The sequence below is a fragment of the Naegleria fowleri genome (genome assembly GCF_008403515.1).
Source record: "Naegleria fowleri strain ATCC 30894 chromosome Unknown tig44, whole genome shotgun sequence".
NCBI lineage: Eukaryota > Heterolobosea > Eutetramitea > Acrasida > Naegleriidae > Naegleria > Naegleria fowleri.
Window position 1 is genome coordinate 137,843 of NW_025407976.1, and position 13,588 is coordinate 151,430.

The following is a 13,588-nucleotide window of genomic DNA, read 5'->3' on the forward strand; positions in this document are numbered from 1 at the left end:
CATCCCTCTTCTTGAATGAATTTGAATGAACTCTTGATGGATTCCGCTAATATTGGGATGTTGTTCAAACAAGTTTTCGAATGCCACTCCCGATCCCTTCCAGTAAAAAAAGATTGGAGCTTGATTGTGTGGACATTTTTTGATTTCAGAAAACTGATATATCAACTCCAATCCACAACACTAAATAGAAGAGAATGCACAAAATTAAGTCAGTCTAGATGATCCATAACAAATCACCAACTAATTTGGTGATTTTTATGTGAAATTCGTACAAAGGGATTTGTTGAGCTAAAACGTCAGAAAATGCCCTTTTGTTGTAAAATTTTTGAATTTCCTGTAAAAAAAAGAAAATGGTCTCTTGTTGTGAACGGAAAGATCTTCTCACAACACCATGTGGTTCTCTGTTGTTGAAATTACCTCCCGAAATCATCACTCAAATATTCTACTATGTACCCGACGCTCCGGATGTTTATCGTTTGGCTCTCTCTTGCAAACGACTATTTTCAATATTTCAATATGAAATGTCGTATCATTTGGATTACATTCGTTTGGAATATCTCAATAATCAACCGATGCAATTCAATTCCGATCATAATAAGCAAATCTGTGGTTTCTCATGTAGTAGCAAGAACTTTAACTCTGAGGACATGATGCCACCCAGAGAAAATCGATTAATTGAATTGTTTTCGCGAACAGATCCTTCATGTCCTGAGAAAGTCATGATGTCGTACGACCACTATTTTGAAAAGAGAAATCTCATGTATAAGAAGGCATATATGGACAAACTGCCAGATATCCCCGATATGATTGAGAGTAAGGAACACTTGATGGAGGACATGTTGGAAAATGTCCCTCTAGCCGTTACTCCATTTCAAGAAGATCATCAAGAGGAGGACGAGAAGAACGATGAGAATGAATATGAAGAAGAAGAAGACATACGCTCATTAAGAAGACGAGCAAAACCCAATGTGAAAACCCTTTATGAAATGACCTTGAGCTCATTCGAGAGACGAATGCAAAAGATTCTACGAAAGAATCCATTAGCGAGGATTACTCTCCAATGTCTATTCGATTTCAATCGAGCTCATACGACCTCAAATAAGACACAATTCGTCGTTGCTGGCGGCTTTATTTTACATGTACTCACAAAATGTGGATCCTGTGATATTGATATTTTCTGCATCAACAATGGTGAAAACGAGGTCACTGTCGATAATGCTCTCAAGGCAGTGTTGATTGAGATTGAAAAGAGACTTAGAAGGGAGAATATGGATTATCGTCTTTTGAAGACAAATGGAACCTTGAATTTATTACCAAAAACGGATGGTAATAGAGGTAAGTTGTTGCTTTTATCCTTGAATTTACCTAAACTATATATTAATTAACTCATGAATGAATTACCTAAACTATCTACGTCACTAGAAATTACCAATAAATATCCAGACGCTCGTACAAGAGAAAGCAAGTTATCTATTCAGTTTGTATTGAGAAAGGTTAAAACCATTGAAGAGTTGATGTGCTTCTTTGATATTGACTGTTGTAGATTTTGCTACGATGGACAGCAAGTGTTCACAATTTTGGAGGGTTTAAGAGCATTAAGACATCGATTGAACTTTGTTGCTCGCGAACACATTCAAACAGGAATGTATATGGACAGAGCTGTCAAGTATTCCAGAAGAGGATTTCAAACTCTGTGTGTTGATTTCAAGCATCCATTGCAGCATAATCTGCATATCCAACCTTTCATTGATTGGCTTCGAAATTTCATAATTGAAAATTATATTGAACAAGACGGGGAACCAAACTATGATCACGAACTAATGGGTGATGAGATGTGGAATGGTTTTGGTACCCTTGCTCCATACATGTACTTCTTTCACAACTATTCAGATAGTAGAGATTTGGATGAATCCAATTATTATACTGTTGTATTGAAAAGCTTGGATTACTGGTTAGTAGAATGCATTCTGAAGAATGGAGTTAAAAACGCTTTGGACTATTTCCTGGAAAATGGAGACTACTCTGATGGAAGATGGACAGCCAACTTTAAGAAAATTCAAGTGACTCCTTTGAATTACAAAGATGACGTTATTGATGGTATTATTAGACATATCCAGGAAGATGTCCACTATTTTTGTAGAAATATTACAGATTTGCTTTCCAAGCATCGTGCAATTTTTATAACGGAGGGATATTTAGATTCACATCTCATACAAAAGTAGGTATTAGAAATGTTGCGAACTGACAGTAGTCATACTAATTTTTCCAATATCTACTTTGAACGCAATCAGATACCATTTCTACAAATGCTACATTTGTGGCAAGTATTCTCACAACAGCAAAAATATTCACTTTTGTAGAGATTGTCACAAATTTAATGGGGAGAACAAGTTGCAAATCTTGAATCATGGAAATCATCTTCAAGGTAAAGTGGCCATTGTGACAGGAGGGCGTATAAAGATTGGCTACGAGACTAGTAAATTATTGTTAGAAAAGGGAGCAACCACTATAGTAACCACTCGCTTTCCACACAATGCTTTAAAAAAATTCCAAGCTGAAACTAATTATTCAAAATGGAAAGACAATTTAATCATTTATCCTCTGAATCTCAAAGACGGTAAATCCATTATATCATTCACAGAATTTGTAAAATCTAAATTTTCACATGTAGACATTCTGATCAATAATGCAGCACAAACCGTAAGACGTCCTGTCACCTATTACAAACCACTTGTTGAAATTGAGAAACAAAATGCAGATAAACCTTTGCCGTTATCGACAGCTACCATCGACAAGAAGAATGATACCTCTTCAATAACTGAGATACAACAATTGACCTCCAATTTAGTGAATGATACACTCAGAATTACTCTCGAAGAACGTTTACCTGAAGACATTGAGCATAAACCCTCAATGAATGACAAGGATAAATGGGGAGAACCATTAGACACTCGTACTCTCAATTCTTGGAATATGAAATTGCCAGAGATTAGTAGTGTCGAAATTTTGGAATGTCAAATGATTAACAATATTGCTCCAACAATATTGATTTCTCAGCTAACAGATGTGTTGAAACCCAAATGTACTAATGACATTGATTTTAATGATCCTCTTACCATGTATTCATTTATTATCAATGTTACTTCTCATGAAGGCCAATTTTCGGCTACTGGAAAAACAGACTGTCACATCCACACGAACATGTCAAAAGCCTCGCTTAACATGTTGACGCGTTCAGGTGCAAATTTCTATGCAAAATTTGGTGTGCTCATGAACAGTGTCGATACTGGATGGGTTTCATCTGCCATCAGCACTTTCAAAGAGCCACCATTGACTGCGCAAGATGCTGCCTGTAGAATTTTACATCCCATTCTTTCAGGATCGTTTGAATATGGAAAACTGTTCAAGGATTATCGTGTAGTCGACTGGTAAATGGTCAGATTGGAGAACTCATTATTGTAGTTTCCAGCCGTCAAAGAGTAAACGCTTAGGGGTAATTTGAGACATCTGTTTTTTCATGCGTGAAATCTCTTGAAGATTAGTGACAATCATTTACCACAAATGCAGCACCACTGTCAAATCAAGCAACATGAGCTTCATAGCTCAACTTTCTCTTCAAGCAACACGAGAATTATTTAATTGTTAACATCCATTTTCCTCAATGAGCTATCTTTGACCATTTATGGCATTCTTATGTCGTCAAAAGGATGCAAAATCATTCATCTCCAACACATTAAAGACGAAATTGAATCCCCGAATCCTTATCCTTCTCAAACACAAAAAAAAAGAAAACGATTCGTTCCACAATCATGTCCTCTCAACCTTTCACAACAAGTACTCACGTTGTTCTCCTTTTCCTCCTTTTGATTCTCTCCTCCATTTACGGTGCAACTGTCAACAAGAATTGTGCTCTCATCGTTCCAGAGAATCCTCTCACCCTGAAAGGTCTCATTACTCCCTATCTGTTACGAGCACTAAACCCAGCTGATGGAGACTGTCTCATGTCCAATCCAGATCAACAAGCCTTTGTCGAGGGAGTGATCTTTGTTCCCTCCACAGGTCAACTTTTTGTGTACAACCCACTGGTCATTTCAGAAAGTTCTACAGCACCTGCCATTCCACCCACGCCTCTAAAATCCCTCCCAAGTGATGCCGTGGTGGGTTTGTGGTTTGGTACCAATGCCGATACACTTACTCTTCTCGCAAAGAATAATGTGTCATTGAGTCAGGGAAATTGTGTGAATGGATTAGGAAATGGTGATGTGTTTGGACAGTTTGCTGCATGCAACGCGAAAGAGTTTTTCCATGCTCTGAAAACTTCGAAAGCCTATCAACAAGGAAAACTTGTTCCTCCATTGCCACCATTGGGAACTGCCAAAGATGGAAAACCTTGCATGACTGTGAGAGATTTTGGATTGGTCGATATGGATCAATCAGATAATGTGGTCACTTCTTATTTATTGACCAAAGATGGAAAAACGGCTCAGAATACTGAGGCGAATGTGAAAGCTTTAGGAACAAGAACTTCTGTTACTACCATTGTGAATGGTTCTGACAATCGATTGTTATCCATTTCTTTAGATCAAGCTCTTGGTTGCACTCCATATAAAGTTCCTGATTTGGCCAATAATGGGACATTGGCTGCTGCTTTGGCTTTGAATGAAATTCAAGCTACTCTCCAACAGAAACCTCCAGTCGCACTAATTCCGCGGGGAAATCCAATGGTCCGAACGAGCGGAGATAAGGCTTCCCTTAAAAAGTTGAATTTATATCGGGAAGCAGTCTTTCAACCTCATGCACCATCCATGAGTTTCGCATCGACTCGTTTGTATTGTTTCCATTTTGGACTTGTTGGAACCTTTCGAATTTTGTTGGACAAACCATTCACTGTGAATGCAACATCTCCAAATCCAGACGTTGCGAATAACTTGTTCACCTTCTTAGCTCAGAGATTTGCAAATAGTTGGAAGGGATTGAAGTGTGACATGCTGTTAGATATTGATTCTCCAATTGCTTTGGTGACCAATGCGAATGGTGTGACGACAGATGCCAAATTGGATATTAATGCATTATCTGATTCATCCTTAATAGAAATTGATCAATATATGAATGATACAGATACGAGAGCAGTGTCTACATCATCAGGTAATACATTCGGAAAGAATGTGACTTTTGTGTGGCCACTGTTGTGTTTGGTTATTACCATTTTAGGAATTGTGAATTTCCTATAACATATTTTCTCAAGTTATTTGTAGTTTCACAAATCAATTAAAATATCACAAATCCAATAAGATTAATTGTAAAAATATTAAATCTTCATTCTCAAATTGCTTTTCACAAATAATAATATTCATGTTGACAGCACTTCTTCTCATTTCAATAAAATTCAAATAATGATTCACAAGAACTTTCTATTGATATCCTCTTCGAAACAATTTCTTAATCAAAAATGGAATATTCGTTTCAGAAATTCCAAACGTATCAATCATTTCATATAATCTTTTATATCCTCGATGTGAATGCGACACAAACATATCCTCACTTCTCCGATCATCATACGACGGCATGTGACCAATGGACTTACGAGTCGACAAGACTTCGTGAATGATCTCTGCAAAATGTTTACAAAATTCTGGATATATTTTTTCAAGCATGGATGGAGTCTTTGCATCTTCACTTTTGACATCTGACAGCAGAGGTTGATTCTCATTGGTGTTCAATAAACTCATGAGAATGGGATGAGGTGGATCGACAAATTTTTCAATCGTTGTCAAACCCTTAAACTGTGAAATAATTTCCAAAGATCCTCCCATCACTGTCGACACTAAATCTTTCTTCATGTAAACACTTTGTGCAACGAAAGAGGACCATCCTTCCAATAGATTTGGATGCAACATGACATCACTCATCGCAAAGAGATGACAATATAATTTTTGAATGGTGGAACGATCCTCCAAAAAAAAGACTTCTTTCGAAAGATCATTCTGTTTCACTAATTCTTGTAAATGTGAACGCCACTGAGGATCCTGAAATTCTCCCACCAATAACAACACTGGATGTACATTAAGAAATTGCAATGGATCCTCACGGAGTCTCTTTTTCAACTCTACCAAAGCTCGGATCGATAAATGATGTCCCGAAGCAGGTGTCACATGAGTATCGACTTGAGTGAGCACCACCACTCGATCGAGTTCATGAAGCATGTGTTGTTTCGTGAGAGGTTCCACCCATTGATTCCACACGTGTTTGCGCTCAGTCGGCAATAGATAAGAAAATCGTTGACAATTCTCGAGAGGCTGAGGTTCGAGTCCCTGCCTTAAGATCAACATTTTTCCAATATTCAATCCAAGTGACAAGTCTGAGAATTGAGCGACATCACCCGACATGGCAATATAGAGAGAGGTGAATGGGTCCATTCTACGGAATTGTTTCAATCGTTTTGGATCATCAAAGAGAAATTGATAGGGAGTGTTGAGTGTTTGAATGAATGGAATGTTCAACTTGTGGCAAATCTTAATTCCATACAGAGAGTAAAAAGCATGGACCATGGAAATGGAATCTTCTTTGAGAAGTGTTTCATAGTCTTTCTTTGATGTGACTTGTATGACCTTATGGACTTGATGTGAAAACGATTGTAAATATCGAAAGAGTTTCGAGTTTTTTCCACAATAAATCACAGTCACTTTGAAGGAAGAGACAATTTCTGAAAGATATTGAGCCAATTTCATGGCGTACGAATCTAAATTTAAATTGTGTCGAGCATTGGGATGATTTCCTCCGAGTTGAATGGCCAAGTGAATGATTTTTGGCGTTTTTTTCAAAGGTCGATAGGTGAACAATTCGACCATGTGTTTCATTCCATCACTTGTCTCAATGGTGGTCTCTCCTTTATCAACATCGATATTGGTAATCGCATGTTGATCCTCACGGTCCTTTTTCGGCATTCGATAAAATTGATAGCAATAATATTTTGCAATCAAGTCCATAAATTCCGAATTTTCCAAATAAACGACTTTCTTAAAGATTAAATCTCCTCGAAAATACATGGTTTGATCATTGGTAATGAAGAGTGGTATCAATGGAGCAAATATTCCCTTATGACGTTGTAAAAATTTTGAATAATCTAGAGAAGGGTCTTGTTCTTTTACCTTTTTTGGTAATGCCAATGCCATGGCAGTACATTTACCTTCTGCGTTCAGCATTTTATGGCTAAGTAGTTCCATAATTTGGCGATACGATTGTGCATTCGAATCATGTGAAAGCATATTCTTCACTTGTTGTGAATATTGCTCGAGTCGCACCAAATGTGTCGAAACTTTCTCCAATTCATAAATTTCGTTTTCAATGAGTTCAAACCAAAAATTTGTACTCATTTCGAATCGTTCCTTAAATGATTTGGGAATTCTTGTTTGAGACATGGGCTCGACTTGATATCTATTGTACATGATTAAAGTTAACACTTGATGTGAAATGAGACTATTCAGTGGATAAAAAATCGAAGGAATAAACAATGGAATGTCCTCATGAGTGATGGCCATGAGCCATGAATTTCCATACGATTCCAGTAAATGGCTCAATGTTTGGCTAAGGTGATCGGAAATGGCCGAATCGACGACATGAATTCGAAAGGATAGTTCTGGTAAATTCATTTGAAGTTGTTCGAGCGATTTTGCAATCGTTTCTGAATTCAATTGAACCGGTTTAAGAAAACTTGAATAATCCATTCGAAACACAATTAAATCCAATTGAGATTCGTTCAACTTTCCATATTGAGGAGTTTCCAAAATAAGTTTCCAATTTTGCAATAACCATTCTTTGAGAGCTCGAGCTTCATGAGGCCAATCTTTCACCGATTTCGTTCGATGAGATCGATGATGAGAAGAAGATCCATTATGAATTAAATAATTAGAGGATTGCCACACGGTATAGTTCACTTTTCCAAAACTCAAATGTCCACTCACACTCAATGCCACCAAAAATCCCAAACACAAAAAGACAATCGCAACTAATGTGAGAATGCCCAATAGCAGCAAGGAAATGAATTTGTTTTCCGAATCGATATTTCTTTGCAAAGAACAACAACTAGTCCTCTTTCTTTTGAAAGCTCGATGCAATCTTTGAAACAACAAGGACGATGGGATGAAATCACAACAACAAAACATGTGATGAGACAACAAGATCTTGAACTTGTCAAAAGAGTGGTCGTCATGGTCATCATCATACTGCTGATGCTTTTCTTTTTGATTCGACGAGTGCTGTTGTTGTTGTTGTAAAAACACACAAGTGGACTCTTCATTGTCATTTTCAAGATGTTGATGGCGATCATGACAACGATCATGACGCAAGCTTGTCCTGACAGAGGATGCTCTTGTTGTTGTGGTTCGATTCGGAGAAGGAGGATAACAACTATTTCTTAAATGATGTAATCTTGAAGAAGGATTGGTTTCAGACTTCAAGTGATGATGATGTTGAGAAGGAGTGATGTCATCAAGCAACAACCGCTCGAATTCATCGTCGTTGTCATCATCACGATGATCGGAGGTGTTTTCAGAGCTTGTCGTGTGTCGATTGGCGAGAGGCATTGTTAATGTGGTGGTGTTGATATTTTTAATGTTTTTGGGAAAGCTTGAGCACTCTCTCTTTGATTTCACGCATGACAGCATCATTGAGTATGTGCACAGAATGAGATTTTACGGTGGGTTTTGTTCATCATCAATGAAATGTCAAGTCACACTGCAAAAGACAATATGCAAGAGACAAGAACGGTTGCCCAAGTGGCTTTTGTCTTTAAATTTAAGGTAGATAAATGGTGATGTTTGTGATTGAATTATTGTTTGAGGGAATGATTATACGTTTGAACCAAAAAGGCATCCGTGATAGTTCCTTGCAGTTTTCCTATCAGTCACAGAGTGGACAAGAGCTTGGCATGTGACATTTCAGTTGTCAAATCAAGCAATAAAAAAAATAACAACAGATCAACAAAATGGGCAACGGCATTAGCAAGGATGAAATGAAGCTCTATCAAGAGCAAACGAAAAATCGTCTCACCAAGAAGGACATTCAAAGATATTTCAAATTCTGGTACGTATTTGAATTTTCCACTTTGTGAAATCCTAATGTTCAAAAATTGTGTGTGAAATTTGTTTTAAATCCGTACGGATTCAATTGATGAACGATTATTGTCATCGTCATCATCATGACCATAAATTCATTCTCTCTTTTGATGAACCATCATGATCATCAATAGGCATGAATTGTTCCCTGATGGCAACATGACGAGAGAAGGTTTCTCCAAATTTGCTCAAATTGCACTTCCAAGTGCTCCACCAGATGCCGATGTTGAATACTTGTTCCGTGCTATGGATGCCAACAAGGATGGAACGATTACTGTAAGTGATTGTTTGAAATGATGATCATGATGATGAGTGGAATGGTTCAAACATTTGGGTGTTCGTATAATTCTTAATGACAAATCATGACGAAAATGGAATGTTGTTGTTGTTGATGATGATGATGTATTATTATTGTTGATGGTGGTGGTGGCATTGGTGATGAAACCATGAACATGACATTTATGGTCTGGCCATATGGAAACGTTTGAAAACTTTTCATCATTGACACGTGACACACCCTCCTTTAACGATGTTTTCAATGAATGGAATTGCTTTAATGTCATGACGCGAACGGATCGAAACGTTATGATTTTCGCAAGTATCTAGTTTAAAGAATTTCTCTTCTTCCAATCAATAACTGCTCCAACCACTCAACCACTTCAATTCCATGAATTGATTGATTTGGCATTTGACATGTATGATGAAGACAATGATGGGTATGTAACCAATCTTTAATGTCAATTGCATTCTAATGCATCGCTCACTCCATTCATGTTCTTTTATTTCTGATTCTCACTGATTGAATCCACATAGTTTTGTCACTGCTGAGGAAATGAGAGATAGTTTGAGAAACATGTTTAAAGCTAAGGGTATGAATGTCAATTCACCAGATATTGAAAGAACCATCAATACTCGTATTGAGAATTTATTAAAAATTGCAGACAGTAATGGAGATGGAAAGTTAACAAGAGAAGAAATTGTCCAAGCTTGTCAAAAAGATCCATCCTTGTTGGTTCTCTTTTAAACACAAAATACATCTAAACGTTTGTATAATTATGATTACCAACTTGATACAGAAAAACAGTGGAACGTTCAACAATACAACTGAGCTTGTTGATCCTGGACACCCATCACAATCTACTGCATAATTTAATAATAATAATTATTTATATGTATACATGTAACAACAGTATTCTTGATTGAACTTTATCTATTCTGTTCATTCTTTGATTTCTTATTAATTACTACTCAGTCTTTAAAGAATGAGCATCTTGACATCAAGGCGTGTTGTTGTTCGTGCATATTTAATTCTTTTGATAATTTTATTTTAAAAAATATGTCCACATTACCAAGACCCGGACTCTCTTTCTCGCAGAAGCGCAAACTTGAAGACCAATTCGGTGCTCAAGTACCTGAATTTTCTGAATATCATCAAAAGAGAAGAGGATTGGAATCATTCTCAGTGAAAGGTGCTGCTTTAGCTGGTATTGGTTCATGTATTTTCGCCTATCAAAGATCATACCAACCACTGACCGGAATTTTTGTTGGTGCCATGGCCTTCTTGACTGCACGTAGTGCTGCTAAATACTTTGGAGCTCCATATTTCGGAGTAAATTCAATCAATAATGCGGAATTTGATAGAGCATTTAATCTGTGGGTGTATTATGAACATAACCCATACCGTAAAGACGCTGATTTGCCAATTCATCAATTTGAATCTAGATATCAGAAACGTCTGAATGAATTTAGGGAAAAGCATAAGAATGATTATACTCAGTTTTTGAAACAATAATTATCGAGAATTTATTTGTGATTGGAAGGTGAATGTCGTCATCATGGAAAATATAATCATCATCATCATGGGCTCAAGATTAACACAAGTTGGTCGATCTCATTCATCGTCTCAATCATATATATTACGAGAGTTCTCTCCAACATTTCTTCATCATTTATTGTACGTAACAATACCAAACAGCTGTATTCATCCAATTTCATTTCTTCTCTTCCACCCATGATCTCGTATGATATAATAATTATTAAATAATAAAACATATGGGAATTATTGTCATTGTTGTGGGTTCTGATGTTGGTCTGTATTCATCTTTGAATTTCTTCTCTCCAACAAACGACTTTTTGTGAAGCAGCAGCAACACACTCCAATTCCTTTAATTCATCATTTCCTCATCGACCACATCTGCGAAGGCCTTTGTATTTGCTTTTTTCATTGGTTTCAGTTGTTGGAGTCTTTGTGTGAATAATTCATCACCTTGTTCCACAATTAATTGCTCCAAGTTGTGGATTCGGGCTGAAATGACGTTGCCATCCTGTCCTAATGCATTAGCCAATTCCGTTTGATGGTTGTCCATAAGACTTTCATTCGGAACAGCAATAATCTTCTTTCCCATTCGAAGTGACTCAAATAAACTTCCCGAGCCGGCATGACTAATAATTAGATCTGCCTGTTGAACATCATTTTGAATGGAGTCCTTCTTTCTAAAGAATTCAACCTTCATTCCGAGTGGAATCGATTCATCGTTGATTTCTGGCTCCTCTCCTGTTCCGATCTGCATGATGAGATGAGAGTATCCATGGTCATGCAAAGCACGAAAGACCGAGGGTTTGCTCATGATCTTGATCAGGTCATTGAATTGAGTGGTTCCGACCGTAACAAAAACTCGAGGCATGTTGTTGCTGTGGAGATGAATTTTTGAAACTTTTGAATGCCTTGTCTTTATCACAATCTTTGTTTTAATAATTCAGACAGCCTAATGATCCACAGGTTTCATTTCATGGACTATGAATGAGGCTTTCTTGATGATCCTGTTCTGTGATCTCAATTCTGGTTTTTGACCTTGCAGTAGTCTACTTGGTTTCAACTCACGATGACTCTTTGGCGAAGATGAACAATTTTTGTAAGCACGTGCTTGTTGTTACCAACAACAACTGGCAAGGTTATTTTTACATTTCCACCACAAACAAAAATGAGCAGTCTTTCAACCATTGCCTCCATCACCGATACTGAGAAGCGTGTAGCCGAGTATCAAAAGTACATCAAGGAAAAGGTCAGCAAGGGTGATAAACAAGGCTTGATTGACTTGGTAAAGCACAGTAAGTAATGGGAGGTGATGATTTGCATGTGTAGATCCAATGTAATATTTTTATGGACGAATTATTTGTTGATCTTTCCGTATTTTGATGATGACTTTTATTATGGTGATGATGATACGATCTGGAATTTAAAATATGCTGCTCTCTCTGTCGTTTGATGATCATCATTTACTCATACGTAACAACAACACGGTTTTACAAATTCAATGTATTTCAAACCTGTACTGATCGCTCCGTTCGTGATTGATATGTATAATTCATCTGACAACAACATTCACAAAATATGTTTCAATTTGATATTGTCAATTTTGATCATCAGTCTCTGACAGCAATATTCCAACCATTGTCAGCAGACAAGCAATGGATGCCTACGCCAATGAAATTTCAACAGTCGAGGATCCAAAGTTAAGAATGAAGATTGCTGAAGAGACTATTGAACTCATTAGACCATTGGCAAACTCTACATTCTTTGATGCTAACATTACCATCAGAAAGCAACTTTCAAGAGATATCAGAGAGGTCGATCAAGATTTTGTGAAAGCAGCACAACAACTTACACCAATTGATTTTGACGCTGTTTTACAAAATGACACAAATGCTGGTGTAGCTTTGAGTTTGGAAGTGGCTCAACTTTATTTGGGAGCTGGTGAAAGTGCTTATGCTGAAACATTCATCAACAAGGTTGCTCATTATGTGGATCAAGTCAGTGACCGTAACCTGCAAGTCATGCACAGTTATTGTTTTGCCACACTTTCTGATTTGAAGAGAGATTTTTTGACCGCAGCTCGTCGTTACTATAAAACAAGCAGCTTAGTCATTGAGGAAGAACAATTGGCTGTCTTGAACAATGCCGCTGTTTGTGCAATTTTGGCAAAGGCAGGTCCTGATCGTTCTCGTGTTTTGGCAACACTTTTCAGAGATGAACGTTGTGCTCATTTAGAATTATTTTCTGCTTTGGAAAAGATGTTTTTGGGTAGAATTCTTCGTCCTCACGAAGTGAAAGCAATTGAAAAGCACTTGAAGGAGCACCACAAGGCTACTGACGCTCAAGGAAAGACCACTCTAGAAAGCTCTATCATTGAACATAATTTATTAGCTGCAAGCAAAATCTATAACAATATTACATTCGATGAATTGGGAACATTGCTCAGAATTTCTGCTGCTGAAGCTGAAAAGATTGCTTCAAAGATGATTTCTGAAGAACGTATGCCTGGATCAATTGACCAAATTGATAATATTATCTACTTTGAAAGTGGATCAGAGAACTTGCAAGTTTGGGACTCTACCATCAGATCAACACTTCAATCCATTTCCAGTGTGACAGATTCTATTTTGAAGGGCATCAACGCATAAGTGTTGTCGACTAC

General features: G+C 37.2%; 7 protein-coding genes across 7 annotated transcripts; 5 read left to right on the forward strand and 2 right to left on the reverse strand.

Moving 5' to 3' along the window:
* Positions 1-350: 350 nt before the first annotated feature.
* FDP41_005386 (uncharacterized protein) lies at positions 351-3,432 on the forward strand (the record flags this gene model as incomplete). Its single annotated transcript, XM_044708904.1, has 3 exons — positions 351-1,335; positions 1,423-2,218; positions 2,292-3,432. 3 exons carry the CDS (start codon positions 351-353, stop codon positions 3,430-3,432), a joined length of 2,922 nt encoding a protein of 973 aa, XP_044560105.1.
* Positions 3,433-3,809: 377 nt separating this feature from the next.
* Positions 3,810-5,231, forward strand: FDP41_005387 (uncharacterized protein; the record flags this gene model as incomplete). The annotated part of the gene is made up of 1 exon (XM_044708905.1): positions 3,810-5,231. The coding sequence occupies one exon, from the start codon at positions 3,810-3,812 to the stop codon at positions 5,229-5,231; it is 1,422 nt and encodes a 473-aa protein (XP_044560106.1).
* Positions 5,232-5,411: 180 nt separating this feature from the next.
* FDP41_005388 (uncharacterized protein) lies at positions 5,412-8,582 on the reverse strand (the record flags this gene model as incomplete). Its single annotated transcript, XM_044708906.1, has 1 exon — positions 5,412-8,582. One exon carries the CDS (start codon positions 8,580-8,582, stop codon positions 5,412-5,414), a length of 3,171 nt encoding a protein of 1,056 aa, XP_044560107.1.
* A 401-nt stretch (positions 8,583-8,983) lies between these two features.
* FDP41_005389 (uncharacterized protein) lies at positions 8,984-10,137 on the forward strand (the record flags this gene model as incomplete). The annotated part of the gene is made up of 4 exons (XM_044708907.1): positions 8,984-9,081; positions 9,248-9,389; positions 9,720-9,829; positions 9,927-10,137. 4 exons carry the CDS (start codon positions 8,984-8,986, stop codon positions 10,135-10,137), a joined length of 561 nt encoding a protein of 186 aa, XP_044560108.1.
* Positions 10,138-10,449: 312 nt separating this feature from the next.
* Positions 10,450-10,905, forward strand: FDP41_005390 (uncharacterized protein; the record flags this gene model as incomplete). Its single annotated transcript, XM_044708909.1, has 1 exon — positions 10,450-10,905. The coding sequence occupies one exon, from the start codon at positions 10,450-10,452 to the stop codon at positions 10,903-10,905; it is 456 nt and encodes a 151-aa protein (XP_044560109.1).
* Positions 10,906-11,278: 373 nt separating this feature from the next.
* FDP41_005391 (uncharacterized protein) lies at positions 11,279-11,797 on the reverse strand (the record flags this gene model as incomplete). Its single annotated transcript, XM_044708910.1, has 1 exon — positions 11,279-11,797. One exon carries the CDS (start codon positions 11,795-11,797, stop codon positions 11,279-11,281), a length of 519 nt encoding a protein of 172 aa, XP_044560110.1.
* A 297-nt stretch (positions 11,798-12,094) lies between these two features.
* On the forward strand, positions 12,095-13,574 carry FDP41_005392 (uncharacterized protein; the record flags this gene model as incomplete). Its single annotated transcript, XM_044708911.1, has 2 exons — positions 12,095-12,221; positions 12,541-13,574. 2 exons carry the CDS (start codon positions 12,095-12,097, stop codon positions 13,572-13,574), a joined length of 1,161 nt encoding a protein of 386 aa, XP_044560111.1.
* Positions 13,575-13,588: the final 14 nt, after the last annotated feature.